This window comes from Sitodiplosis mosellana, unplaced genomic scaffold, assembly GCF_009176505.1.
Source record: "Sitodiplosis mosellana isolate CC-2019 unplaced genomic scaffold, AAFC_SMos_1.0 Smas_scaffold_6181, whole genome shotgun sequence".
Classification (NCBI taxonomy): Eukaryota; Metazoa; Arthropoda; class Insecta; order Diptera; family Cecidomyiidae; genus Sitodiplosis; species Sitodiplosis mosellana.
Genome location: NW_022601422.1, coordinates 3,791,502 through 3,818,267, shown reverse-complemented (window position 1 = coordinate 3,818,267; position 26,766 = coordinate 3,791,502). Strand labels below are relative to the sequence as shown.

Below are 26,766 nucleotides of genomic sequence, written 5' to 3'. Positions count from 1 at the left end.
TCTCAACAAATTTTTGTCAGAGCTGCCTCAGTTTTGAAGCGAAGTTGATGAAAAGAGATCATTAGAAACTGGGATCTTTTTGTTGATTAGAAACGGGAACTTTCGCTGTGTGTGTGTGCGTGTGTGTGTGTGTGTGTGTGTGCTTGATGGACAAATAGAAAAAGTTTGTGCAAGCAATTTATGTTAAATCATGTGAAACTAAAGAGGAAACACAAAACAAAGATTATTAATCTGTCACTGCTGCTACTGCTGTTGCTGCTTTATTAGGATCCAGGATTGAAGATTGATTGCTTCGGCCGAGTATGCAAAGAACAAGTTAAATGGCGCATTTCATCAAAAGATTTATTGCTAGTCAAACTACTAGATTGAATTACACTTGACAGCGAATTTGATATACATAAAGTGCACACAGATGCACACTTTTTTTGTTGTTGTTGTTTTGTTTTGTCATAATAATAATAATAAGTAATAATAAACTTCCGTCTGCATTAGAACTTTGGTTCTAAATACAATATAATAAAGTTTCAGCAATATAATAATATATGTACAACATTTTTGTAATTGGTACGAGCGTTGTTCCATTAAATCATGCATCTCTCTCTCTCTCTCTTTTTCGCTCTTTATCTCTCCTCTATGTCCAATTCCTGTGCACTTGACGTGCACTAAAATTGTTTCAAATCACCTTTATGTTATTTGCATGTGTATTCCTGCGTTTGTGGCTATTATTTTGTTTCTTCATTAATTTAGGTTTGTTTCTTACCATTATTCATAATAGTTCATTTCATACATATTTATTTGCTGTGTTCTGAATTCGAATTCAATGAAACTGTTTCATTTCATTTGTCGTGATTGTGAATTAGTCAAAAGTAATGCGATGAATAATCCTTGGGTTTGCATCTAATAATCCTCTATTGTCGACCGTCATTTGTGAATGAATCCAACAAGCGTGGATGGGTGTATGTCTGGGTCACCCATACTGAGTTCGTGTGTGTGTGTGTGTGTGTGTGTGTGTAACGAGCCTCATCCCACCCAGCCTTTGCTTTCATCACGACATTTCTCCCATATTTTCTCTCTTCTTCATTTGATAACACGACGCAATTCATTGCAGTTTGTATTTTTTTGATTTATTAGGTTTTTTGTTTTTTTATACATTTAAAGCAAACATGTGTGTGTATTTTCCATTTTACAATTGTATTTCTTTTGTTTTGAGGGAGCGTTCTTAAAGATAGACTATATAATCGCAATTTGTTGCATTTCCCACGGATACGACGACGTCACGTATTAATGATGCATTTTAAACATACGTACTGTGTTTCTTGGATGATGTGAACGGTGGTAAAACAAACAATAGCAAGAAAAAGAAAACTCAGATTAACAGATATTTCACATAATTTTTTTTCTCTTTTGTTCCTTTATGAATTGGAATTCAACAAAATTCGATATCAATCACTTTTTCACATCCATTCTCTCTCAGCAATTTCTTCATTTAATTCTTTCTCTCCTTCAACAATTATTATCAAATCATAAAATTCTATTGGGTTTTCTTTTTCTTGCTTAACATTTTGCAATAAAAAAAAAACTTCGTTTGCACAGAAAAATAAAAAAAAAATTTAGGCAATACAAATCTCATTTTGGTACATAGTGTTGTTGATTTTATTTTGTAGTTTGTTGGTTTGGCTGCTGCATTACCGATATTTTTCATCCATCAAAATTAATAGGCAAATTCCGTTTTTTTTTTACAAAAAAAAAGACAATTTGTTTATATAATCACACTAGTGTTTTTGTTTTGAGAGAAGGAAGACTGCAACCTTACATCGCAACAGCGATCACAAAACCTATATAATTTACAACCTTCTCTGCATGTTGTGGCTCTTCCTTCAATCATATTCCTATTACACAATTATCGCGCTTTTGTTGCTGTTTCTTTATTTTTTATTCATTTACATCTACGTTCGAGTTCGGTTTTATTTTGAGTTGACATGTTCGACATTTCCTCTCAGTTATGGCATTTTAAATAATTGTTTCTCTCCCTTTCTCACTTTTAGGCTAATACCGTTCAGCGGTTACCGAAGCTTAGATTTCCATTTTATTTTACTCTATTCTAGATTTATACTTGTTTTTTTTTCTTCAATACTATATCTATGAGCTTTGAGCAATCGTTTTGGTCTGGTGTGTAGTGGTCAAGTTGCGCATCACATTTGTTTTTCTCCTGTTTTTTCTCTCTCTCTATTTCGAAGCGCCGCAGTCTCCAATTTCATTCACATTTCTTCATTTCAACAATCTTCATCGCGATTTCTCATCTGTTCACTCATTTCAGGCTCTGGCATTTCGTATGTAATTAGCTGCTAATTTGTCTTTTGATCATCACTCGTAATTTCTGTTTTAATGAAGACAAGAAAAAATTGATATTGCGTTCAGAATTTACTTTCAAATATTTTAGTTACTTTTGTATTAAAATTTTTAAAATTTATTTTGATATTTTTTTTATCTAATTAGAAAAAAAAAACACAAAAATTCACCATAAAATTGGTTCAAAGGATTTGAAATTGCGTATCGCACACACTTACGTTCTCTAAACTTTTCCAATTCCATAAAGTGTCGCAATCGTAATTCCTCCTCTTCAATGTGCTGACGCTGAAGCAACAATTGCAATCGTTGCCGACTTGTTGGCTCCAAACGCATCGTACTCAACATATTTCGTGTTACTTCCAAATTGTGTTTAATTTCCTTTTTTTTTTTTTTTGTAAAATAGGTCGAGCAAAATAACGTTTGAATTTGTGTAAGTTTGAAAATCGATTGGTATTAAATTTGACTTTTAAAAAGAATTTTTACCGTTTTTTCGTTTTGAGGTATTGTTGTGGTCATCATTTCCGATGGCGTACAAACAGTTGATGGCTGTGGCACTGGTGGCTGTAGTGTTTGTGTGAATAATGGCTTTTCCACGGGTAAAACTGAAGCAAAACCCCAAAAAATTAAGATAAGTATTTGCTCTCAACGAATGAGTGTGTATAAATTACCTTGTGGTTGCGAAACTGGCTGATAGCTCATATTCCCTATCATACCAACTGTAGTATCGATATTGTGTTGAAGTGTATGGCTTTGATTTTGGTTGTAACTGTATAAATAAATATGCATTAATAAAACCAACCTCAAATTTTTGCTCGAGATTTCTCGAAAAAAGTACCTGATTTGTTGTGGTTGTTGTTGTTGCTGCATGTTCGTTTGTTCCGGAACATATGGAACGGGCGCTGGTTGGGATACGACCGGTTGTGGCTGTGGCGTTGGAATCATTTGCGCCTGCATTGTGATCGTGGTCTGTGGTGCCATTGATGTCATCGTCTGCGGTGGCGGTTGCATCACTTGTTGATTCATTATGTGCGATTGATCCATTGTTGGATAGTTTTGCCCTGGCGCTTGTTGAATTTGGGACTGAATCGGCTGTGTCGACGCATAATTTTGCGATTGCATGACAGATTGCTCATGTGAAACTGGCGCTTGATTGAATTGCTGTTGCATTTGTTGCATCGGCACTTCAGATGGCATTTGATTGGCCATTTGATGGTGGGGCAGCACTTGTTGTTGTTGCTGTTGCTGTTGCTGTTGCTGTTGTTGTTGTTGTTGCTGTTGCTGTTGGTGTTGCTGTTGTTGTTTCTGTTGCTGTTGCTGTTGCTGTTGCTGTTGTTGTTGCTGTTGCTGTTGCTGTTGCTGTTGCTGTTGCTGTTGCTGCAATTGAAACCAAAATCGATTTTTAAAAGGAAAATAATTTTGAGCGCGTTTTTAGAACAAATCGCCATAATCGAGTTAGAAAAATAAAAATAATTTCAAGTTCAACCTACCATTGACTCAATTTTATCGGGCGAATTATCGATCGGTGACTGAATGTTATGTGCACCCATATCGTGTACAACTTGCACTTGTTTTGGTTGTTCGGCCGAACAATTTTCTAACAGCACATCGGCTCCATGAATGATGTTCGGTAGTGTCACGGATTTATCCTCTTCTTTCACATGCGATACTTGGAACCGTGAAATTTTCCGCACTTGTGGTGGATTTGGTTCCGGAACTCGTTCCGGTTCGCTCCTCGTAATGACTTGATTTACATTGGCATTTGCCATCATATCCATATCACTGTGCGGTGCAATGACTGCATTTGCCATTGGCATCGTTTGATTTGGAATTGTGCTCGTTTGGTTCGGTATTTCAGTCATATTTTCCTGAGGCTCTTGCCATTGATTCATATGATGACCGCCTTGATGTTGCAAATTACCTGTTGGCTCCTGTGAATTACAAATCGATTCAATGAATGGAATTGCTATGTCAATGCACTTAAACTGGATATCGAAACAACGTATTGCTAAATGAAAGTGACCCAAGTGACCTATTTAAATTTAAACTTATATCTTCTACTGAAAGACGAAATTAGCTTAGAAAATTGTACTCACTTGATTCGGAAGCTTTACGGCATCTGAATATGTCAGATTACCGGTCTGCTGAGACAATGGTTGCTGAACAATATTTGTCATTTGCTGAATTTCTGCAATTGAATTAATAGAAAGTTTTTTTTTTAGTATTCGATTGGATTTCCATTTATTTCCTATTTATTTAGCAATGCTGTCTTTCTCCCCCCCCACCCCGTCTTTTTCCTTTTCTTCTCTTCCTTATCATTCCATTAATCTTCAATTCAATCCAACTAAGCTGAAGAAAAACTGTTTGTACCTGTTTCGATGTTCTGGAACGGCTGTGGCATGTATTCGCCCGTTGGAGTCGAAACGACCGATGTATTTTGCTGGCCGGAATTCGGTTGATGCGACATCATTTGGTGATGAATCATTTGTTGATTGGCTTGTTCTGCAAATATTAACCCGCATTTAATATCAAAAAGTAAAAAAAAAATGGGCTCTTCGTTATTTTGATTCCAAACAAAAACTTACGTGCTGGTTGCAAGGCTGAAATCAAATCCAATGGTTGTAAATTCAATGTCGGTGAGTTCACTACTTGCTGATTATATTCTGGTGGCGATGTAATAGTTGAAGTAGCCACACTATCGGGCGCTGAATACTGATGCTGGTGTTGTTGATGTGATTGCTATTGTATGGGAAAAATGATGAAATTTGAATGATTTTCGTGTAATTGATTGATAAACCATTTAACAGAATCAACGGATTAGTTCAGAATTGATAGAGTGCTTCCTTGATTTTCAAATTATTTTTACAGTTCGGTTCAAATCAATTGCAAAGATATTTCCAGTTATTCTTGTACCTGAATCACTTGATTAGAGTCGATATACTGATTGGAGTCAATATAATTCGGTTGCATATTGTTCCCATTGTACATATCCATGTGCATCGCTTGATTCACAAAGCCGCCTTGCATGCTGCAATATTCCGAATGAAAACAGTTTACATTTATTAGTGAATGTTTCTCATTGATTTGTTCTTTTAAAAAAATAAATCTATCTTCATGTTTGTACTGAATTTTACTCTTTTTGATATACGACAAAATGTTCATTGAAATACTTACATATCTTGTGGATTTTCCGCGTTGCCTGGAATATAGTTGACTATGTTCATTTGATCTGTTGAAGACGAAACGAAAAATGGACCGTCATTACAATCTGAATGAAAATTGCAACTTTTTAATGAATATACCTTCACCAATAAGTTGATTTCCACCCATCTCGGGTGACAGTTGAGATGAGCTTCCCTCATTTTCCGCTAAGAATTTGGTCATCATATGCACGTGCGTAATGTTCTCCAATTCAATTTTCAATTGCTCCAATGTATTGATGTGATCCGGTCCAAGTGGTTTCTTCAATTGTTGCTGAATGAATTCTTTGGTTTCCATTGCATTCGATTGCGAAATAATATCGGTTGGATTGATAAATGGTGCGCCTTCCGGCTGTACAGCCGAAATGAATTCGGCAATTTTTCCGCTGAGTTGCGTGGGCACATTTAGCACATTCGACGCATTCATAAATTGTTGGCCGCCGGAATTCGTGACGATCACCTGTTCGGTCAAGTCAACGATCGTTTGAGTGACATCAGCCGGTGGCGGTTGTAATTGCTGCTGCTGCTGCTGCTGTTGTTGTTGTTGTTGCGTTCGCAGCTGTTCATCACTTGGGATCAGCTGTGGTACTTGATTTTGTGATGGAATTTGATGTATATCACCTTGTAAAACATTCGCAACGTTCGGCGCCTGGCTTATTGGAGGCGGCGGCGATTTCATTGGCTCTTCAATGCAAGTACTCTTTTCATTTGTTACCGTTAATATTGCGGGGCTAACTAAGAAACGTGATATTTTTCGAACGGGTTGAGCTTTTGTCGGCGAAGCGGCTTCCAAATCCTTTTGTGGCTCTGTCGCTACTATAGACGGTGTACTTTCTACGGCCACAACGGTCACCGGTGCTTGATGTGGTATCGATGCAGTATTGTCTGCAACCAAATCACCACTGCCACCATCAGGCAAACCGGCTTTTTGTACGGGCGTCGGTTGGTCGGGAGCCAATTGAAGCGGAACGAAAACATTTTCGGAAGCGTCAAGCACTTGGGCAACTTCCTTTGGCATTTGGTCTAGTGTCGAATTAGGTGCAAGCGTCATTGATTCTTTGGCATCATTAGCATTGAATTGAGTCGTATTTTGCGCTTCAAACGAACTTGGTATATCACTGAAAATGAGACGAAAAAAAAGGACGATCATTGAATACGGTTTCATTCTCATTTTTTTTTTCTCGAAACATTCTCATTTCGAGAATGAGTTTGAACAGTTGTTGGCAAAAATATGTTCCAATTGAAATGTACCTAATATGTTGGAACATTGAAATGGTCGGCGGCGATGATGTCGTTGACGACGAAATTGTATTCTCTGGAGTATAATCAGACATTGTCGTACATTCAGAGGCGGTGCTTGTTTTGCGTGATAGCTCGTGTCCAGCCATTTGCTGATGCTCGGAATGGTTTATCTAAGGCAACACAAATATTTATTTTTTCAATCGAATTTGTTGTCATAAAAATTGCTATCGAACAAAAGTGAATGATAAACTTACAGATTGCGGTGTTCCAACAAGTGCATTGTTCACATCATCGGGAAAATGCTTAATTGTGTCAGACACAACGTCATTGTTGTTATTATTGTTGATTATATTATTGTTATTGTTATTATTCGTGCTGAAAAGAGAAAATTCCATTGAATTCAATTCTTCAACAATAAGTTGGTTGGCAAACTATTCCATTTAATTCGACTCAAAATGATTATGTTGCATACCTGTTTGGACTCTGTGAGGTATTTTGAACACCTTGTAGCGGTTGCATACTGTAAATGGTTGGATCGAACATTTTCGATAACGACGAAGTTTCATCCTTCTGTAAATTGATCAATTCAAAGATTAAAACATTGAACAAAATCGGTATTATGCTCACTAAACTCAATGTGCATCTTCTTTCAGATGCATGGAAATGCTTAAATTGTGCATAATTCAATATTTATACATATATATAAAGAAAGCATACAAAAATCAATCATAAATCTAGTTCAATTCATAACGAAAATTATCGTTTGTTGGCAAATGGAAACGATTTTCCCAGAGAATGCAAATGGAAATGATTCAACATTAAAATCATCAATCAGGTGTATGAATACATTGCTTGACATTTTGGATGTATAGATGATATTCTAGACTCTATCAACAAATAAGAGAGAACTTTGGATCGAAAGTGTTGACAACAATCATATACAATGGTATGGAAAATGGAAACGTTTTAAAGTAAGAATGGAATAGAAAATTTCCAAACTCAGCGATGCACGTCACCACTTAATCGGCTGGTACACAGTACATTTGACCAGTTGCGACTTCGGTCAAACATCTGCTGTTGCGAAGTATTCTCACGAAGTGGTGCTTCGTCTCAGTTCGCGTGCTGTGCACACACGTTGTAACTGGTTAACCATATACACGAGTCACAGTATGCTTTGATGCATATTCGCAACAACGGAAGTTTGACCGAAGTCGAAACTGGTCAAATGTACTGTGTACCAGCCGATTAACTGGTGACGTGCATCGCTGAGAACATTTCAATTGGAACTCTCCATCTGAAGAAGTTCTTCATTCTTTATTCTTTCAGTTCAAAAAGTCAACGTTCCAATTTGACTTTAATACTCACGATGAGCATGATTTTTAACTTTTACTCTAGCTAAAGTGCAGATAAATGAAAGAATCGTCCCATTTATGCGGCTGGTGTCTAGTTGCAGGTAGACTAAAATAATTGAATACACAAGGTCACATTGGAAATTCTAGTCGTAAACCATAATGTTGAATGTGTTTTTGTGTATTTTTTTTTTTGTATTTTGTTTCTTGTGGCACCACAATTATTCGAAAGCTACACGAATAAATGTGTCTGCGGTTCATAAATTTACGTAAATTATGAGCATACTCATAATGGGAATGTTTTATTACTTTAGTACCTGCAGATGACTGCCACTGTCATCAAGACCTTTAACTTTTCTATTTTCAATTGTTTCAAACGAACCGAAAAATTAGAGAGAAAAAAATCCATCCATTTGCAATACAATAACGGATCAACAAACGAAAAAAGATAAAAAAAAAACTGACATTTAAATACACAAATGAAAAAAACCATACAACAACAAAAACAACAACAACAACGATAAAACGACAACAACAAACAAAAAATGGAGAAAACAACAAATGGTGATTGATCGTCTTGAGGGTAGAAAAATAAAACAACAACAATAACAACAATTTTAAATGAGTAAGTGTGAAAATGCGTGAGTTGATTGAGGGAGAAACTTACTGATCGATGTCTTTGATGCGTTCGAAAAGCTGTTCGCTGTCTCGTTAGAGACGCGTGTCTCACCTAGATGATTGATTCCGGCAGAAGTAATTGGATTTGTTTGTTTGTTTGTCATTTACGAGTGAAATGTATTGAATGCGTGCAAGTTAAGAATAGTTTTTTATGTTTTAGATTACATTTGGAGTTGAAAAGAGATTGTTAAGAGTTATATCAATGGATGAAAAAGGAAAACAAAAAACAATGATGAAGGCAAAACAAAAAAAAAAATAAAATATTGGATTCGAGAGATTCAAACTTGAAATCATAATCAATACGGTGGAATGTCAACGATCGCCCCCTTGTTTCGAACCACAGGATCGTAACACCGTAGATTTCAAATGAAATTTGTATGAGTGTTTGTGTGTTTGATATCTTTTGGTATGAAATCTAATCAGAATCTAATGAATAAAAATGATGTGTATATGGTTTGTCTTTGGTGCGTTTTAGTAATTAGAATTAGATTATGATGGAATCAGATGGGCGAGTGATATCACAATATCGATATTTATATAGTTTCAAACAAAAAAAAAAGAAGAAAGAACAGAAACAAAATCAAGAGAACAAGAATTTCGGTCAAACGACACGAATGCATTGCACAAACCTTTTCGAGACCACTTCCAGTTCGGCGGTGAGTTGTCTGCGGCACGGGTATTTGGTTTGGATTCAATTTGAGTTGCCTCACGATATCCTTCACCATATCGGCAAACACATTTCTTTGGCTCGCTGATAGCAATTCCTTTGATATCTGCAATGATGCGAATTTTCCAATGTTTTTTTTTTAAAAACAATTCCGTTTCGAATGGGTTTCTTGTTGAGGCAAATTTCAACGGTTTAATGAAACTGAATTGCCGTTTGCTACTCACCAAATCATTTGCTACATCAATTGGATTCACATCGCTAATATCAAATTTGAATTTAATGGTTTTCAGTTTGCTCTCCATGGAACAATCGACCAGTGTCCCATTTTGAACGCTCAATATCACTAGTTTCGGTATACGCTCCGATGATTTGTTCGATCGTCGGGTTTTGCTTTCGCCACTTTGGGACGATTTTGTGCTTGGCGCGACATTCGTATTGCTACCGCTATTCGCGACTGGCGCTTGCGATTGTGGCTGCTGTTGTGATTGGTCTTGCTCCGATGGCTGTTGCTGTGACATCGCCATTTGAGGCTGTGATTGTGGTTGTTGAGGTTGTGGAATTGGTTGACTTTGAACGGATTGCAAAATCGGTTGCGCATTTTGTATCGGCTGAGAAACAATCGCTGGTTGCGTTATTAAATTGGTGGTTTGTGATGCCACTGATGTTGACACTACTTGACTCGATTGAGGTTGAATTGTTTGAGAGGTTGGCTGTGGAATTGGTTGAGGCACTAATCCTGCTGTCGGTTGATTGACCACCTGAGCCTGAGCCGTGGCTGGATAACTGACAGCTGATGGCGCTGGCGCCGAAACGACAGGTGCAGGTGCATGCGATTGTAATATGTTTTGCTCATTGGAAGTGGATGATTGGGTGATTGTATGCAAAGCTTGGACTAGCTCTTGTTGCGCACCAGTCGATGACGTGTCAGGGATAATGTTTATGGCCTGTGCTTCGATATCAAGGGCATTTTGATCGGTTGTTTGATTCACTGTCACATTTGATCCTGGCACCGCACTGGCATTGATGTCATACATCACTGGAACACCGGTGGACACGTGCTCAGTTAACATTGCACCATGATCGGCTTGCGTTTGATAGTTTAGAACATTCGAGTCATGAACTTCATTAAGCTGCTGATGCATTTGCTGTGGTGGTGGCTGTTGCTGCTGCTGTTGAATTTGTTGCTGTTGCTGTTGCTGTTGCTGCTGCTGCTGCTGCTGTTGAATTTGTTGCTGTTGTTGCTGCTGAATTTGTTGCTGTTGGATTTGTTGCTGTTGGATTTGCTGTTGCTGCTGTTGAATTTGTTGCTGTTGCTGCTGTATTTTTTGTTGTTGCTGCTGAATCTGTTGTTGTTGTTGTTGTTGAATCTGTTGCTGAATTTGCTGTTGGCTCCACACTTCAGGCGTTGTATTTATTTGACCTATGGAAAAAAGACATGATTTTTTAAAATAAACTTCTGACTAAACTTTTTTTCATTTCAATGAATGTTCTGTTGTATCTTATTGTCCTCCGAAGACATTTCAACTATTCAAAACAAATGACTCCTTACCTGGTGCAACTTGCATGACAACTTCATTTGGAGACACGAGATTCTGTGGACCGAGGTGATTGTCTTGTGCAACCATCGATTGTGCGTTAATGTGTGCACTAATATCGGTTGACGATCCAACATTTATGCGCATCGGTTGTTGTTCCACCGGCACTGATTGCTGCTGCTGGTGCTGCTGCACTTGGTTTGATCGAATCGAATCGTCAATCACTCGGTTCTCATTTTCAACCTGTATGTTATTCGCTACAAATTCGGTGTCATTGCGTGCAATGTGCAAATCGGCTTCAACATTTGCATATTGCACTTGTTGCATTGCGTTATCATTATGTTCTTTGGGAATGCTATCAATTTCTGAAACGATTGTGGTCAGAACGTTTTGATCGTAGCTAACCGTGGGTATGCTTGCATCATCCAGACTAGATTGTTGCACAAGGCCACTATCCTTCGACTGAATATTGGCACGTCTATTGCCCAATACCAGTACGTCCGTTGCGTTGATCATCTCACCGGGTATGTAACCGTACTCTTCGCACTCATCATCCTCTTCTTCCACTTCATCGGACTCCTCTTCATCATCGTCCTCTTCATTGATTTCGGCTGCCTTTTGAAAGGCCAACATTTGCTGGGCACGCAACGCTTTCGATCTCAAATGCGGTTTTTGGCCATCGACCTGTTTCTGTGCCATCAATTCGCGCCTTTGTTTGATCAACGCAGCCACTTGTACTTTGATCAATTTTGCCACCGCTTTTGAATCTTCTTCATTGATAATATTCGATTTGAACATCTCGCTCGCCAGCTCATCCGCATTATCAGTCGTGATATCAAAATCAAATTGAATGGCCTCGTTTTCTTTGTGCTTGGATGTTCGCTTCTTTGGATCCATTAGCCGCAATCGAAATTCGATATTATTACACGCGGTGCTCAGCAGAAACTGTTGCTTTGTGATCGGTTCAAGTTTAATGCCCAAATCTTCGCAAAAGAAATCCGAGTTCAATAGGTCAAGGCAACTGGGTCGATCTTCTTTCCGTAATTTCGTACAACGATCGATAATATCTTTGACTTCTGGGTTTTCAATTTTTTCGAAGCTCACCGGTTTGATGCCACACACCACTTTTTTGTAGATTTGAGCCGGACCCGCGCACTCATTGTATGGATACTCAGAGGTGGCCATCTCCAACATGCACATACCGAAGGCGTACACATCGACCGCTTCGTCATAACTTTCTTCGTACATTTCCGGGGCCATAAATTCCGGTGTGCCGATCACGGATTTGGCAAAGCTACGATTTTTTAGCGTGGCCAAGCCCAAATCGCCGATTTTTATGCTACCGGTCGTGCCGGTTATGAAAATATTATCACATTTCAAGTCACGATGAATGATAGACGGTGATCGTGTGTGTAAAAAGTATAAACCTTTTAAAATTTGCCGACACCATGATTTTAATACTTTCGGTGTGATTTTTTTGAAGCGTCGCAAATACGATTTTAGGGTGCCGGACAACATGAGCTCCGTGACCAAGACGATATTCTTCTTTTTGCCATTGGCCACCTCCCAGTAATTGTAAAATCGTACAATGTTCGGATGTTGTAGTTTTTTCAACATTTCCGCCTCTTCGCGAAACCGTTGCCGCTCCGCTTTGTTCACCTTTTTGTCGAGCAGCTCACACCAGGCGACAGCAACACCAGTTTGCGTGTCTAGTCCACGGTACACAGTCTTGAATGAGCCACGGCCAACCTCTTTGTCATATTTGAAGAATCGACCGCACGGCGATACACCCACCGGTTCCTCATCATCTTCCGTTCCGATTGGCTCCTGTTCCAATTTATGCTCGTCTTGCGGCCCAAATGCCACATCGAACTGCAGGAATTTATCATCCGATGGAATAAATTGCGCCTCTAATATTTCAGTCTCTGTGCTCAACAATTCAATATTATCATCCAAATTACGTGGATACTCCGTTTCGATGGTGTCCGAATCGATGAACAAATTTTTCGAATAAAATAAATTATTTGTCGCGGCATCCAAACTCTTGCGAATGAAACGTCGATGCATATTATTTCGCTGCGTTTCATCCGGCGATCTTACTTCCAGCAGCGCAGTACTCGTACATTCTGAAATGGGTTGAGAAGAAAATTAGTCGCGAAATCAAGGGATGTTGTACCGATCGACGTGGTCAAATGTACATTTTGTCATTTTTTTCAAGGTAAATGTCGTTAAAGTCTTAAAACCATTCAGTTTTACCTGTTGAAAGTTTTGCACCTATTGCATCTTTATTTCCGGCCATTGAACTAGCCGCCGGCGTCGTTGCCTCCATCATCACCGCAGCCGCTTCCTTCACTTGATCTGACGTTGACTGACTATCTATTTGCTGTTCATTCTTATCTAACTTATGCACATCTATTAAATGTTCATTTGCATTACAAGCGCTCGATTCACGGCCACTGGAAACTATTTTATCATTATCACCACCGTTATTTAATGCTAAGTCTGTTGATACATCTGAGACCCCATCGTTCGACTGTGAAAAAGAGAAAGAGGTAAATAATTTGTGTTATTGTTCAATTGAAGTGATTCATTTTTTCCCGATCCAATTTTAATGTCTTCTTAAGTATTGTTTTTGTATTTTTGTTTTCCTTCATCGATGATATGGATCTTGGTATATCGCTTACCATTTTCGTATCGTTTTCGTCGGATGTCTCAATGTTTGTGCTGGTTGTTGGTGCCTCTGTCTTTGTCGCCGGAGGCTCGTTAGCCATCGATTTATTGCTTTGAATGTCGTCGATTTCGCGAGCCTCCTCGCAAACACTGCCCTCGCTACAGCTATGCTGTTGTTGCTGTTGTTTTCGTAAACGTTGCTGTTTTCCGGCCGATATCGCTGCCGCTCCACTACTATTGCTACCGCTCGAATTATTTCGACTGGTTGATTTCATTGCAGGTAAATCACTAGCCGTTGAGCTACTGCTGCCACGACCACCGGACAATTCCCGGGCCAAATGACTTAGAAATGAACCCGTTTTCGATAAATTTTGCAAATGATTACTATCACCAATTTGTGGCTGCTGATTTTCAGCTGAACCTGCGTTATTATGACTCGAAGAAGTGTTCACAGATTTTTGATTTTGTTGCTAGTTGTGAAATGAAATAAAACGGGGGAAATCCAATTTAAGATAAAAGTCTTGCGCATATTTTTTTTTCTGTGTTTCAAAATGCAAAGCAAAAAAATGGGAGGAAAATCAAGAGCGAAGATAAATTGTACCTGTTGTTGATTCAACTGTGTTGAATTCGAACGTATGGCATTCGATGCTGTTTTCGACAATTGTGCAGCAATCGGTGCGCAAACAGTTCCAGTCTTTCGTTCACGTGGATTTAGATGATTTAGCTGCGTTGCTGACGCACCCGCTGATGATAATTCGCCCCTTCTGTACATAACAACAAAGCACACAATTCGGATTTAGTACACACACACACACACACACACACAAATCAAACCAATCTTTCGGAAGCAACAGCATAAAATTGAAATCAAAAACAAACTCCATTTACCCTTTTAACGGTTGCCGCGATACAGAATTGTGTTTTATGACAGATGGAGATGGAGATGCAGTTGCTGCAATTGCACAGAACAAACGAAATAAGTGAGTTGAAAATCAATTTAAAAAAAAAGCAATTTCAATAAATCAATTTGTGATTGCGATGCGAATTTTTTTCTTGCTTTTTCTCTCAATTCGTTAATCAATTATGAATTTCCATCGAAAATTTGAAAACTTTTGCTAAGTACTTTGCAGTTATTACCTTTTTCTCTCGACTCGAGTGACTTTGATGAGGATAGAGTAATTTGGTGAGAAGTGGAACAATTGTTGCTAATAAAAATTGAGTCTTCGTCTACGCGTGGATTATTAGTGACGACGGTAGTTTTTGTAAGATTTTTTGTCTGAAGCGATGACGCCGATTTGAGTGTTCCTTGGGCACGGGCTGTTTTTGCATTGCAAATATCGCAGTTTTTTGCGAATGATTCTTGATGTTGTGGGCTGTGTATGTGTATCGAATGGAAGAAAAGATTTATGAAATGAAATTTTTGATTGAAAAAACGGTATGTTTTGAACTATTGGATAAAACGGTAATAGAAAAAAGATGAAGAGAAGTGAAAGAAGCTCGAATAAAAAATCGAAGAAAATCAACGAAGATTGTGTACGTACCTTGTATGGCTATTGTTATCTAAACGTTGATTAACTGATTGCTTTTTATTAGTGACTCGTTTGTGCCGCATTATTGCGGCTACCGATTGATTTGCACCGAAATCTGATTATTGAATCACACACTTTATACACACTGCACTGATTTTTTAAAATTTTCTTTTATTTCTTTTATTCGGAAACACAATTTCAAAACTGCATATATTGAGATGCAAATGTTGAAACCGAAAAACAGTTCTTCTTAAATTTTCACACAAATAAAACACCGAGAAAATAGTACAATTCGACGGAAAGAAAATGATTAAAACAGTGAATAAAAAAAAAATTTACAAAGAAAAGTAAATAACGGAACGGAAAGAAGGAAAAATAAAACGGCTATGAGCGCATCCGCGAGTGTTTGTTTCTCTCTCTCTCTCTCTCTCTCTCTCACGCGGTCAGCCAGTTGATTTACGCGTTTTCAGGACGAACACTAAACGACGTGTTTCTTCTGATATTTTAAAAGTTCAAATGAGAATTGTCCATAGAAAATTGTCCTCATTTTAAACGGCTGTGTGCACACGCACGCCGCATCTCACTTGTGCATTAAGATTTGCTATTTGATTCAATGGTATATAAACACTGTGTGTGTCGCGCGCGCACAAAGACGCACACTCACACATATTCAATCTTATATGCATATATTATTGTACATATATAAATGTGACGATGATGAAAATTAATTAAATTCTTGCCGTTGTTTATATGAGTTATATGTTGGTTGTTCTTTTGACGCAGTAATCGTTGTCGTAGCTGCTAGACTTCCTTTCTGGTGCTACACCACCAAAAATGCTTTTGTTGCTGTTTGTGTCGCTACGCGAAACTATCCTTTCAAACTCTCACTGGCATCCCGTTTGATTGCTGCACCGCAAATACCCTGGATTAGTCGTATGCATGTTAAATTTATATTATTTTGTTTTTTGTTTCTTTCTCTCGGTTTCGGTTTCGATTTAATGTTGTGTATTTTATGTGTGATTATTTCAATTTCTTGCTAAGCAGCTATCACTTGATTTTTTCTTTATGTTAAACTATATACGATAAATTTATTTAAACGTTTACATATCACAAAATGCTGAACCTCATTGAATCATCGGTTTTTTTTTTATTCATCATGATAATATTTTTCTTTTGCTTCGTTTTGCGTGTGAATGTGATTTATTTTATTTATGATGAAAACGCGGTCGTAATCGGTTTCGATTGTGGTTTGGATGGTATTCAAAAGTTCGAAACTATCATGATTCAGCCGACAAATTTTGATTCACTGAGTGAGGCTGCTCCTTCTTCTTCGTTTTTTTTTTCTGGAGGTTTTGCTTTGATTTTTCGTCGTTTGAACAGCTATCAATTGTGTGGATTAAATGCAAGAGTGGATCGAATTTCTAAGAACTTGTATCGGCTTTTGATTCCAAAATGAGTGTTTTCACTTGATACGTATGACTTGCCACTGCGTACATTTTTTTTTTCTCTCAATTTTGTTTATTTTGTTTTTTTTTTTTAGCCTGATAACCGAACACAAAATTAATCAACCATATTTCGTTGTTCGAACATTTGCACGGACGCCAATGGAAATCTATAAAATAATTTAAAGAAAAATCGGTTAAAAAACACTTGTAAAATAATAAAATTTACTCGTTTTTTTCGTTAATTTTTAATTTTTTTCTTTGAAAAGAAAAAAAAATCACGCAGAAATGTGAAAAGAAACCGTTGTGTTAGTTCACTTATATTCTATTTATATGGTGGTAGGCCTATTCACATGATTGTGCACGATCTCCGTAATTGAAATGATCGATTTCCAAATGTGATTGTTAATTGGATGGGCAATCGATTGGTCTTCTCCATATAACAATCATAGCAAAATAAAATTACATCTTAATTTCGCTTAATAGCTCAATTTTGTGCCATTTTGTTCGAACATTCAAATGTATCGATGTTTTCTCTCTTTCCCTTTTTCGCAGTCTGTTTTTTTGCTTCTTTCGGGATTCGTTTCTTTATTCTCTATTTTTTTGTTGCTTCGATTGAAGCGACAGAGGAATCCTTACCGGTTTTTTGATCAGTGCGTTTCACACAACTGTTCCCTACTAGCTATTCATTGATACTCATATCCGAAAGTGCGTATTTTATCTATTGAAAATGATTGTGGGGAGCAAAAAGAAACTGTTTTCTTGAAAAAATGAATTCTTACATTGAAATTCGAGCAAAGTTGTGAAAATGAATATTGTTATTATAATATGGAGCCGTGCGTTGTGCATGTCGTCGTCGAATCAAAACATGCACATTTCGAAAGAGAGAGAGGGAGACGGAGAAAGAGAGAGAGAAGGAAAGACAGTGAGCAAGAGAGAAAGGAAAAGGCTATCTTACGATAGACAGAGACAAGTGACGCGCCTAAGCCAAAGCCAATGGCAATTTTTATAATAGTAATGAATACAAAAATAACAACAAAAAACTCATGGTTGATAATTGCATCAATAGACTCACAGGCCTTTGCTTTTCCATATGTATTTTGTATTGGGACTGGATTGAAAGAAGGAACATGAAACTCTATCGAAAGAGCGAAAAAACAACAACAGCCTAACAGAGAGAAATAATGGGAGAAGAAAAAAACAAACGGAACACCAACTGATCAACAAGCAAACACATACACACATACACAATCTTATTTAAACATTTGTCGCACAGCAAAATAATACACAGCAAATTTCTCGAATTCATCATTTAATTGTTTCTCTTTTGCAGTCGGTAATACACGCGCTCATTCGCTTCTTTTCCTCTGTCTCTCTAACACTCAATCTGTCCATCTTTGTGTCTCTGTCTTAAGCGTGAACACACACACACATATATTCATTATTTATGGCTTCATTTCGAAATTCTTCATCAGTTTTTGTATATATATATATATATCATAGTTTAACACTGTTTTGCATATGCACCGTGAAAATGCATTTTATGCCGATTGGCGCATGCATCCGTAAAACGATTCCTGCCCATATCAAATGTGCGACAGTTGAGAAGCATGCGGAACAGAAACAGAAACAGAAACAAGCGAAGAAGGAGAGAGGAAGTGACAGAGTGGAAAAATGTATTAGTACAACGCACACACCAAACACGAAGACCGTGTCATGAGAGCGAATTCAGCGTTGACGGTTTTAGAATAATTGTGTATTGGATTTGCGAAGCGCCTCAATCTCTCAAACCACATAATTTCCATTGTTTAGTCTTATGATACTTGATGTTTTAGTCACTCGCAATTTAATATTTCTTTCCTTTTTTGTTTCCCTCTGTGTTTTGTCCTTTTTACGCTCTTTCTCGCTCTTCCTTTCTATTTTTTTTTTCTCTACCTTCCCCTCTTTCTCGGCGTATTTCACTCTTTCTTTCTCGCTCTTGGAGAAATGCACAACGATCGATGTTCATCGTGTTATCGCAATCGGTAAACGGACAACGGACTTGTACAATCAACCCGCAATTTGAATAAATCATCTCAATCAATTGAGCAGCCAGCAATGATTAGTTTGTGTTCATTTGCAATGCGGTCGGTTGTCTTGGCCGACATCATCACTGTCGCCGACAACAACTTTTTTTCCTCTTCTTCTTTGTCTCTTTTAGTTAAATTTTAATCAATTTATTATCATCATTTCTATTATTTCGAGAGAGATTGAGTGTGTTTGTGGTGTATACAAAATAAGTTGGTCGTCGGAAAGCGATTGAATTACCCGAATTGTTCAATTGCTGTATGTGCGTGTGTGGCTGACAATGAGTCACATCAAAATCTGGACGCACTAAATTCTAAATGCCTTGCGATGCGGGCAAATTGAGTTTTTCTCTCTCTCTCTCTGTGTGTCGCTTGGTCGAGAGATGAAAATAGAACTTGATTCATATTTATATTGAATTATCGTAGCATTAGTAATTGTTCGGTGATTAAAGGCACTTGTCACTGTGTGAATGTGACACACAGCAGCACAGTGCATGCTAGTGAATCATGACAAAACCGATTATGTCACCGATTTCGATGCGAAAACATCAAAGCAATCCATTCGGAATAGTGTGAATGGTTTGTTTTCTTTAATTTAAAATCTGGATGCTATTTTCATGTAAAATAGAGTCAGACGACCGTCCGTTTTTTTTCTTTCTAAATATACCATCGACATTACTTCCTGAATTCATCGGTTTAAAAACAAAACACGATGATAAGATTTCGAGGGAATGATGCGTAAGTGTGTATGTGATGAGAGTAGAGAGAAAAAAAAATGCACCGTCAATTGCATCTTATTATTACATCAGCCTCATTAATTCATCGTTTATTTTAAATGAATCATTTATTAGCTGAATGACACCAGTCCAATCACTACCGTTTGTTTTTTTTTGGAATTTCTCTTTTTTTTCTTTTGTTAGTTTTTTGTCATTCAAATCTATTTCTGTTCGATAAGTCTAATCAAATGACACACACACACACGGATTTTTTGCTCTTGTCATTCGATCATCGGTCGGTCAATCGCTAATGATGCGATGAACTTTTCTAAAGTGTCGCATGTTCAACCGTTTGAAATTGACAATTTGAAAAATGCAGCACGTGAAAAATGCACATCAGCTGGTTGCTTCTAAAGCTTGATGCATGTTTGGCATCGCATTTGCGGCAGAAAAAAAACCCATGATATAGACATATTTAAGTGTGCAATAGTAGACCAATCGTTGTTGCTGTGAGACAGAATGAAAGTTAAGACAAACGCGTTTAGCGCAATTAGGAAGTCAACGTAATAAACAAACAAAAAGTAATGAAAGTTTGAAATTCAAATTCCAACGAAAAATTTCGCATTTTTTTTATTCCACCGAAGATGTGTCTCTCCGAAGATCGAAAAAGAGGGAGAAAAATACACACACAAAGAAAGAGGGACACATACAGAGATAGGCAGAGAGAGACGACATACAAGAAAATTTGTTTGAATTTAGCGAATTACCGAAGTTAACTTGGTTTGTCATAACAATGACAACAACAACAAAAAAACACAAAAATATCTGAACTAGCTCGATATTACAATAATATGGAAATTGAATGAGAGCAATGTTAAAAAGAGCGTATGTGTTTGCTCCGTGTTTGAATGTGGAAAAATTGTAAAATTTCGAGCGAACACACGATTGCGATGTTTATATGTATCAAGTGAGTTTGGATTACGAATTAGTTGGTATGTGATAAGAAGAATTTTGCGTTCTGCTGTTCTTTCGACTGTGTGTGTATGCATGTGTATGTGTTTGTGTTGGTGCGCTATTCAAAATTATTTATTTTATAACATTCCAATTACGGATGGTTTTAACTATCTCCATCGCAATTTAGTCGAGAATCGCGATGCAAATCAATATACGCCCCAATAAAAAAAAGAAGTACGTGTGAGTGTATTTGGTTCCGCGACGCCTCAGTGGCCATGAGTTATTCTCGCACACCGTTCCGTTCTTATAAGGAACATAGTTTGCCCTTTCGGAAATATCAATTCTAATTGGAATTGTACATTCTTTGGCTGCCGCACAAATGCGTCAAATATAATTGAATGCGGAGCATGAGCGAGAGAAAATATGTTGGGCGATCGCGCGTGGCCGTCGCCAATATTGTTCGTTCGATGATATTGTTGATAAGTTCGTGTTGCACAATGAGTGAGCACAAGGCAGGAGCGAGACGAGCGAAGGCGCGCGCGCACACGCACGCAATGCCTTTGACTAAACAATTTATTATCAATGCTGATTGTGTGTGTGTTGACGCGTTGACGTTTTTATCGAATGCAATTTTATTTTTATTATGACTAACACAGGTGATTAATTTACGCGCTACGAACCGAATGGTTGAGCGTGTCCCGAATGAATTTTATTCAGAGAGGGGAGGGCGTGCGATGTTGCACAAAATTCCCAAGTTGATCCAAACCGACCCATCGAATCGACCAGAAAAGAAACAAAACAAATGTCAATCGTGGCGAGTCAAGCCGAGATTGCATTTAGATCGTAACAAACACTCGCGCACTGCGTATGTGTGTCTGTGTTGTTTTTTTTTTTGGATTTCAATGTGACTCCAAAATTGGAACGGCAAATTAAGTAAATAAACATTTTTACGTAGAGAAGCAAAGCTGTCATTGCCACATTCATTGTTATTACGACCATAAACCATTGCATAAAGTAGCTAAGAATGCTCGCGATCATACGAGCACACACACACACACACATATACGTTCTCAAACACTCAATAAAAACACACCGAGAAAGAGAAACAAATATATGTACGACACACCGAAAAAAAAAACAATAACAACAAGAAAGAAATAAGACAATAAATAAAACAAATAGGTAAAATTGAAGGCGCACAGCAATCGACGAGAGAAAGAGTGAGAAAAAAAACACAACAACACTGTACGCAAAAATGCATAATATGAATAAGCCCGTTTAGGCTTGAACGATGTTTTCCATATGCACTATCAACTAGAATAAGCATTCCGATTCACTTTGAACAATTATGAATTTTACGAAGGAGGAAAAAAAACACAATCGAAGCAAAGAAGAAGTATTATAAAACACAAACCCGACAAACAAATAGAATAGTATCCATCAAGCGGAATGAAGAGAGATAGAAGAAAAAACAAAATAACAACGCACCATGCATATGAAATGGAGCGCTATCACATTGGAAAACGCTGTCGGTACTACCAACAACGAAGCTAACTAACTAACCGACTAGAAATGGATTACCGAAATCGAAAACCAGATCTGGTGCATCGAAATCTGAATTTCATTTTCCATTCGTATTCATGCATGCGATAAGATATATCCACCCCGATGCATTCGGGTTTTTTTCGCTCTCTCTCTCTCTCCCTCCTTGTCTTGCATTGGTAATGCTCTAGCTTTGGTGTTTGTCTTGAAACACGGAACGTCCAAACACATATTGCCGATTGGAATGACGTTTCGAAAAAGGAAAATCGAGGTTTGTGTGTTTCTATCACTTTTTTTCTCTCTTCAAAGTCCACGATTGCAATATCCTGTGCAAGTGCACGTTGCTGGACACGAATTATGGCGTCTTTTTCTTGCTGTTCTTTCTTCTGTTTTCATATGATTACGGCTTAAGCACGATTTTAGTCGAGCACATCGATGATGACATAAAAACATGAACATTTCTGAACGAAATGTGGCAAGAAAAAAATGGAATGCAAAATGGAAATGAGAGGTAAAAATTGGCACATTTTCATTTAAGGACTTGTTGTCGACAAGTAGCCAAGGTAGTCAATCCCGTTCTGTACAGGTTCAAAAGAAAGAAGAGAAAAAAAATTATTGAGCGTGTTTATTTTGTTTAAAAATATTCCATCGCATTGCTGATGTTTCTGTTGCTGTCGCAATGTCTTTAATCAAATGTAAATTTGCATCAAGCAGCGCGCTCGTGTTTGCAATATGGATTTTAATAACAGATGACACACCAAAACAGTCGAGCAACATCAGCCGATGTAGTGTTTGTGTGTGTTCTGACCGAATGAAAAAGGCTAGATGAGATGGAGTGAGCGGGGCGACCGCTATGAAAACAATCGAATGCAATGCAATGTTTTCTCTGTGTATGAAGGAAGCGTGCGTGGCTTCGAACAATCGAATCCTTTTCTCTCTTTTATTTTTTTTTTTTTTTTAATTCTTTGCTTCGATAATTTCGAGTTGGCATTTTATTGTGCATTCTGTCGTTGCTGCTGTTGCCATCGCCACCCAGCTCTCCACCCACCGAAAGCATACATAACTCGTCATACGAAGCGAAAAAAAAAACTAGACTATGCATGAAAAAGCAAAATAAAAACTAGAGACTTCGATCTTATAATATAGAACTTGCACCCGTCTGCTATAATATTCTCTATCTCACTCAAAACTTTAAATGCGCGCTCTTGCATTGGCTGGCTCTGTTGCTGATGTGAGTCAGCCGCTCGCTCGTGCTCATGTTGCATGCTCGAGACCGAAAAACTTTGGCAATAATGAGACGACGACGACGACGACGACGACTTGATGGGCACCTCACACGCGAACACTTTTAGAACATGCAAAACATTTGCTCAACACCCCGATCCGTATGTATTTTTGTAGAAGAATTGAAAGAAAAAAAAACGAATTTTTTCTCGTCTACGCGCCGTACACTTGTACGTAAATCCCAGGACGGAGAGCGGATATACTAAAGCCATACGGCTGCCAGGCGAGCACACGTACGAACTTGCAGTCGCTACCCTCGGTCGTGAGTATCGAACTCGACAGTTGAGAGGCTCTCGAAAGTATATGCGTTCCAGTTTGTATTTAACACAAAACGTGTTCATTCGTCGCCTTGCGAATTATACGGAGCGTCAGAATGAAAAATATTCGAGTCGAGCGAACGAAACCACAGACATGCATAACACAATACATTTGCTATTGTAATGGTTGCAGTAGCGCGAGATTAACATTCGTTCGTTTAGATTTCATCAAAAAAAAAAAAAAAAAACATTTTTCATATCAAAATTGAGCGGGAATTTTTTTTTTTCTTTACCAAAATTCGAATTCGCAAATATGGAATGAAGAAAAAAATTAATTATCCTCAGTCAGTTTCGAAGCGATGTCAAAATTGCAACAGAATCGAATGTTCCAGAACACAGTCGATTGATTGCAGCCAATAGCAACAACGAAATAAATACTGCAGAAATGCTAAGCTTGACCTAAGCAGACACAATTCGATAAAATTCTAATGTGTGCGTATCGGCCAATTAACCTCTATAATTGTCATCTTTAGCCGTAAATTATTTATGAAAAATAATGCTAAATGTTTCATTCATCGATTACCAAACGATTGTAATCAACTCGATGAGTGTAATACGATTATAAAATTTCGCTTTCGACAACGGTGAAACACGAAAATCGCAAGTTTTCAAAGATTGCAATAATGATATACACATGCGAACACACACACACACACACATGAAAGACACATACACTATCGACTCATAAATCGATATCAAACACTCGGAATCGATTTTATTCAGCACTTTGTGACTTTAGCACTGCAACTATTTGGTTTTTGGCCCAACAATAACAAAAACAACGAAATGAAATGGGTTCATGAAATAATTCGTGTTGCGTGCAGAAAAACGAAGAAAGAAAAAAAAATTCGGTAATTTCTTGTTGTATCCTATATCAGCTGGGCATTTGTATGCGTGCACATGTGTGTGTGTGTGTATGTGTATGTGGATGCGAAAATATTTCGCCTCTATTTTGATTCTCTCGAATCATTAGTTTGGTTTCCTCTCATTAGAACATTTCCATTGAAAAGGTACGTTCGACAAGTGGACTCGAATAAACTACAGTTTTTTTTTTTACGTTCGCAACACTTTTTACGATGTGTGTGTGTGTGCGCCAGATTATCTCGATGTCATCCCGTGCAGAAAAACGGGAATGCCATGGCAATTGCAAGAAAGTGCGATACCGACACACACAGCACATACACAAAACATTTATACACAAACATACTCGTCGTACATGTACGTATGTACATACGACACAGAGCCAGAGAGAGAGAGGCACATACACAGGCAGGAGAAAGAGAATCCGAAATTGATTTTCACTTTGGTTGCGTTGTTGTGGGTAGGTCAGGCGTTTTCGCTGCTTGACGTTTTTTTCCTTCTTCTTCTTCTTCTTCGTCTTCTTTTCTTTTCGTTTGCTTTGGCTTATTACGTATCGTATATATCAATATTTTTCTCTCTCTTTTGTATTAAATATAGTTCAATGATATCGCTGTGCTTAGCACAATCACACACATATACTTCACCATATATTTCTCTTAACACGAATCAAAAATATTTTTCCCCATTGCTCTCTTTCTCTCACTCATCGATTTTCGATTATTCATCGACACTTCAAAAAAAAAAACAACAATTAAATAAATAGCACAGGATCAATTCCAACCAACCGAAATATTAAAAAAAAAATTTATGCTATTTTGTTTAGCTCTATGTCTGATGCTGTGTATGATTCATTCGCGAATCAGAACGAAATGAAAGAAGAGTAGCACAGTACAGAAAAAAAAAACAGAACAACTAAATTGGCCAATTTCGGAGTGTTTTCCGCGTTTTGAAGTTTTAGTTGACTGACTGTGTCGCCGATTTTCTTCGACTGTCTTTTTTTTTTTCTTGATTTTTCGACACTAAACACTTTTTTTTCTTCTGCTCGATCGAGGCAGAAACAATTGTCCGCCGTACACTCAAACAATCAAAAACACAAACACTCACTGAATCAGAAATAAATTGTTATTGTTATTTCATTGGTTGTCGTTGTCGTTGTCGTTTAAAACGTCGTCGTCGTCGCTGCTGCTACTCTTTTTTTCGCTCTCTTCTTTCTTTCATTTGCTTCATTTTCAATTCATTTTTGCCCTGTTTTTGTTTATTTCACACACCACACACGAAAAAAAATAATTGTATATCAAATAATAATAATGCCTTTTCGTTTCATTTTTTTCCCTTCTTCTTCTTCTTCTTCACTCTGTCATTCGATTTTTGATTTTTGGCTAATACTTTTTTTTCGCTAGACGTTTCTATTTTATTTCTTTTTTTTTCTGCTATATCAATATCGATGAATGAATCACAATAAAATATGTATAAAAATTATAGATATTCTTTTGGGGTCTGTACCTTGTTTGTGTCGCTTGGTTTTGACGTTGTTGCTGATTTGTTTTGAGTTTTGTTCTTCTTGATTTCGCTCACTGTGACTCGGTTCGATCGATTTATGTGTGTTTCGAGAGCTTTTCCTTTAGCTCATGCACTGATCTGTCATATATAGTCGTAGCACTGACGATATGATACACACATATAGAGAGACAGAGAAATTTTTTTTGTTTTTTTTTTTCTTGCTTCTTCTTCTATATGCACGAACCAATTGAGCCTGCACGCGTGCATCGTGTTTGCGTGAAACACGTGTGTATAACGTGAGAGTTTGGATTTTTTACTCCCGTCTGCAGCGTACACATTGTGCATATGTATATGTGTGGATTGAAACAACGCAAAACGAATGAATGTGTGCGAGTGTAAGGAGTATGACAATACCTATATGATGTTCGATACGTATGCGTTTGACAAGGATGAACGAGTGGTACATTGGCACATGGCTCTATACACGTACATCGTTCATTGTCTATTTCGTACTATCGAGCCGTCAAATGTCGTGCACACACACACACACACACACACACATACATACACACACGAAAATGCCGCCTCTTCGGTTGGCAAGCATGGAATAATGCGAGAGGCGCAGAAAACATCAACTTTCAAAATTCGCACAGATTTGCAACTGCGATGTTACTGGAATGTGTCAAGACTAGATGCACCGATGAGGCATATGAAAAAAAAAATCGCCTTATCTCTTCAATTGCACTTCAAATTAGAAGAAGATATTTTAAATAAACTGTTTTTTATAGCACAAATCATACGCAATTTGAATTGAAACCGATACAACGGATTGAATGAATTGAAAAAAAATGCGTTCTTGTTTCGGTTC

The 26,766-nt window shown here is 37.7% G+C and overlaps 1 protein-coding gene across 26 annotated transcripts; it reads right to left on the bottom strand.

Annotated features, from left to right (window-relative positions):
* Positions 1 to 1,102: 1,102 nt before the first annotated feature.
* Positions 1,103 to 26,437, bottom strand: LOC129576150 (serine/threonine-protein kinase WNK1). Of its 26 annotated transcripts, none has more exons than XM_055460759.1 (26): positions 25,902 to 26,437; positions 15,229 to 16,828; positions 14,825 to 15,060; positions 14,576 to 14,639; positions 14,289 to 14,451; positions 13,702 to 14,157; positions 13,274 to 13,550; positions 11,032 to 13,143; positions 9,707 to 10,902; positions 9,445 to 9,588; positions 8,805 to 8,867; positions 7,261 to 7,358; positions 7,043 to 7,163; positions 6,798 to 6,958; positions 5,649 to 6,664; positions 5,521 to 5,575; positions 5,260 to 5,374; positions 4,932 to 5,085; positions 4,717 to 4,848; positions 4,443 to 4,534; positions 3,837 to 4,277; positions 3,185 to 3,723; positions 3,018 to 3,115; positions 2,833 to 2,951; positions 2,568 to 2,727; positions 1,103 to 2,377 (listed from the first exon to the last, which is right to left on the bottom strand). In XM_055460759.1, exons 2-26 carry the CDS (start codon positions 15,297 to 15,299, stop codon positions 2,346 to 2,348), a joined length of 8,115 nt encoding a protein of 2,704 aa, XP_055316734.1. In that variant the 5' UTR covers positions 15,300 to 16,828; positions 25,902 to 26,437; the 3' UTR covers positions 1,103 to 2,345. The 26 variants fall into 26 exon arrangements, with proteins under 26 accessions (XP_055316734.1, XP_055316737.1, XP_055316738.1 ...); XM_055460762.1 differs by having other exon boundaries at positions 3,185 to 3,717; positions 25,902 to 26,407; XM_055460763.1 differs by having other exon boundaries at positions 3,185 to 3,711; positions 25,902 to 26,407.
* Positions 26,438 to 26,766: the final 329 nt, after the last annotated feature.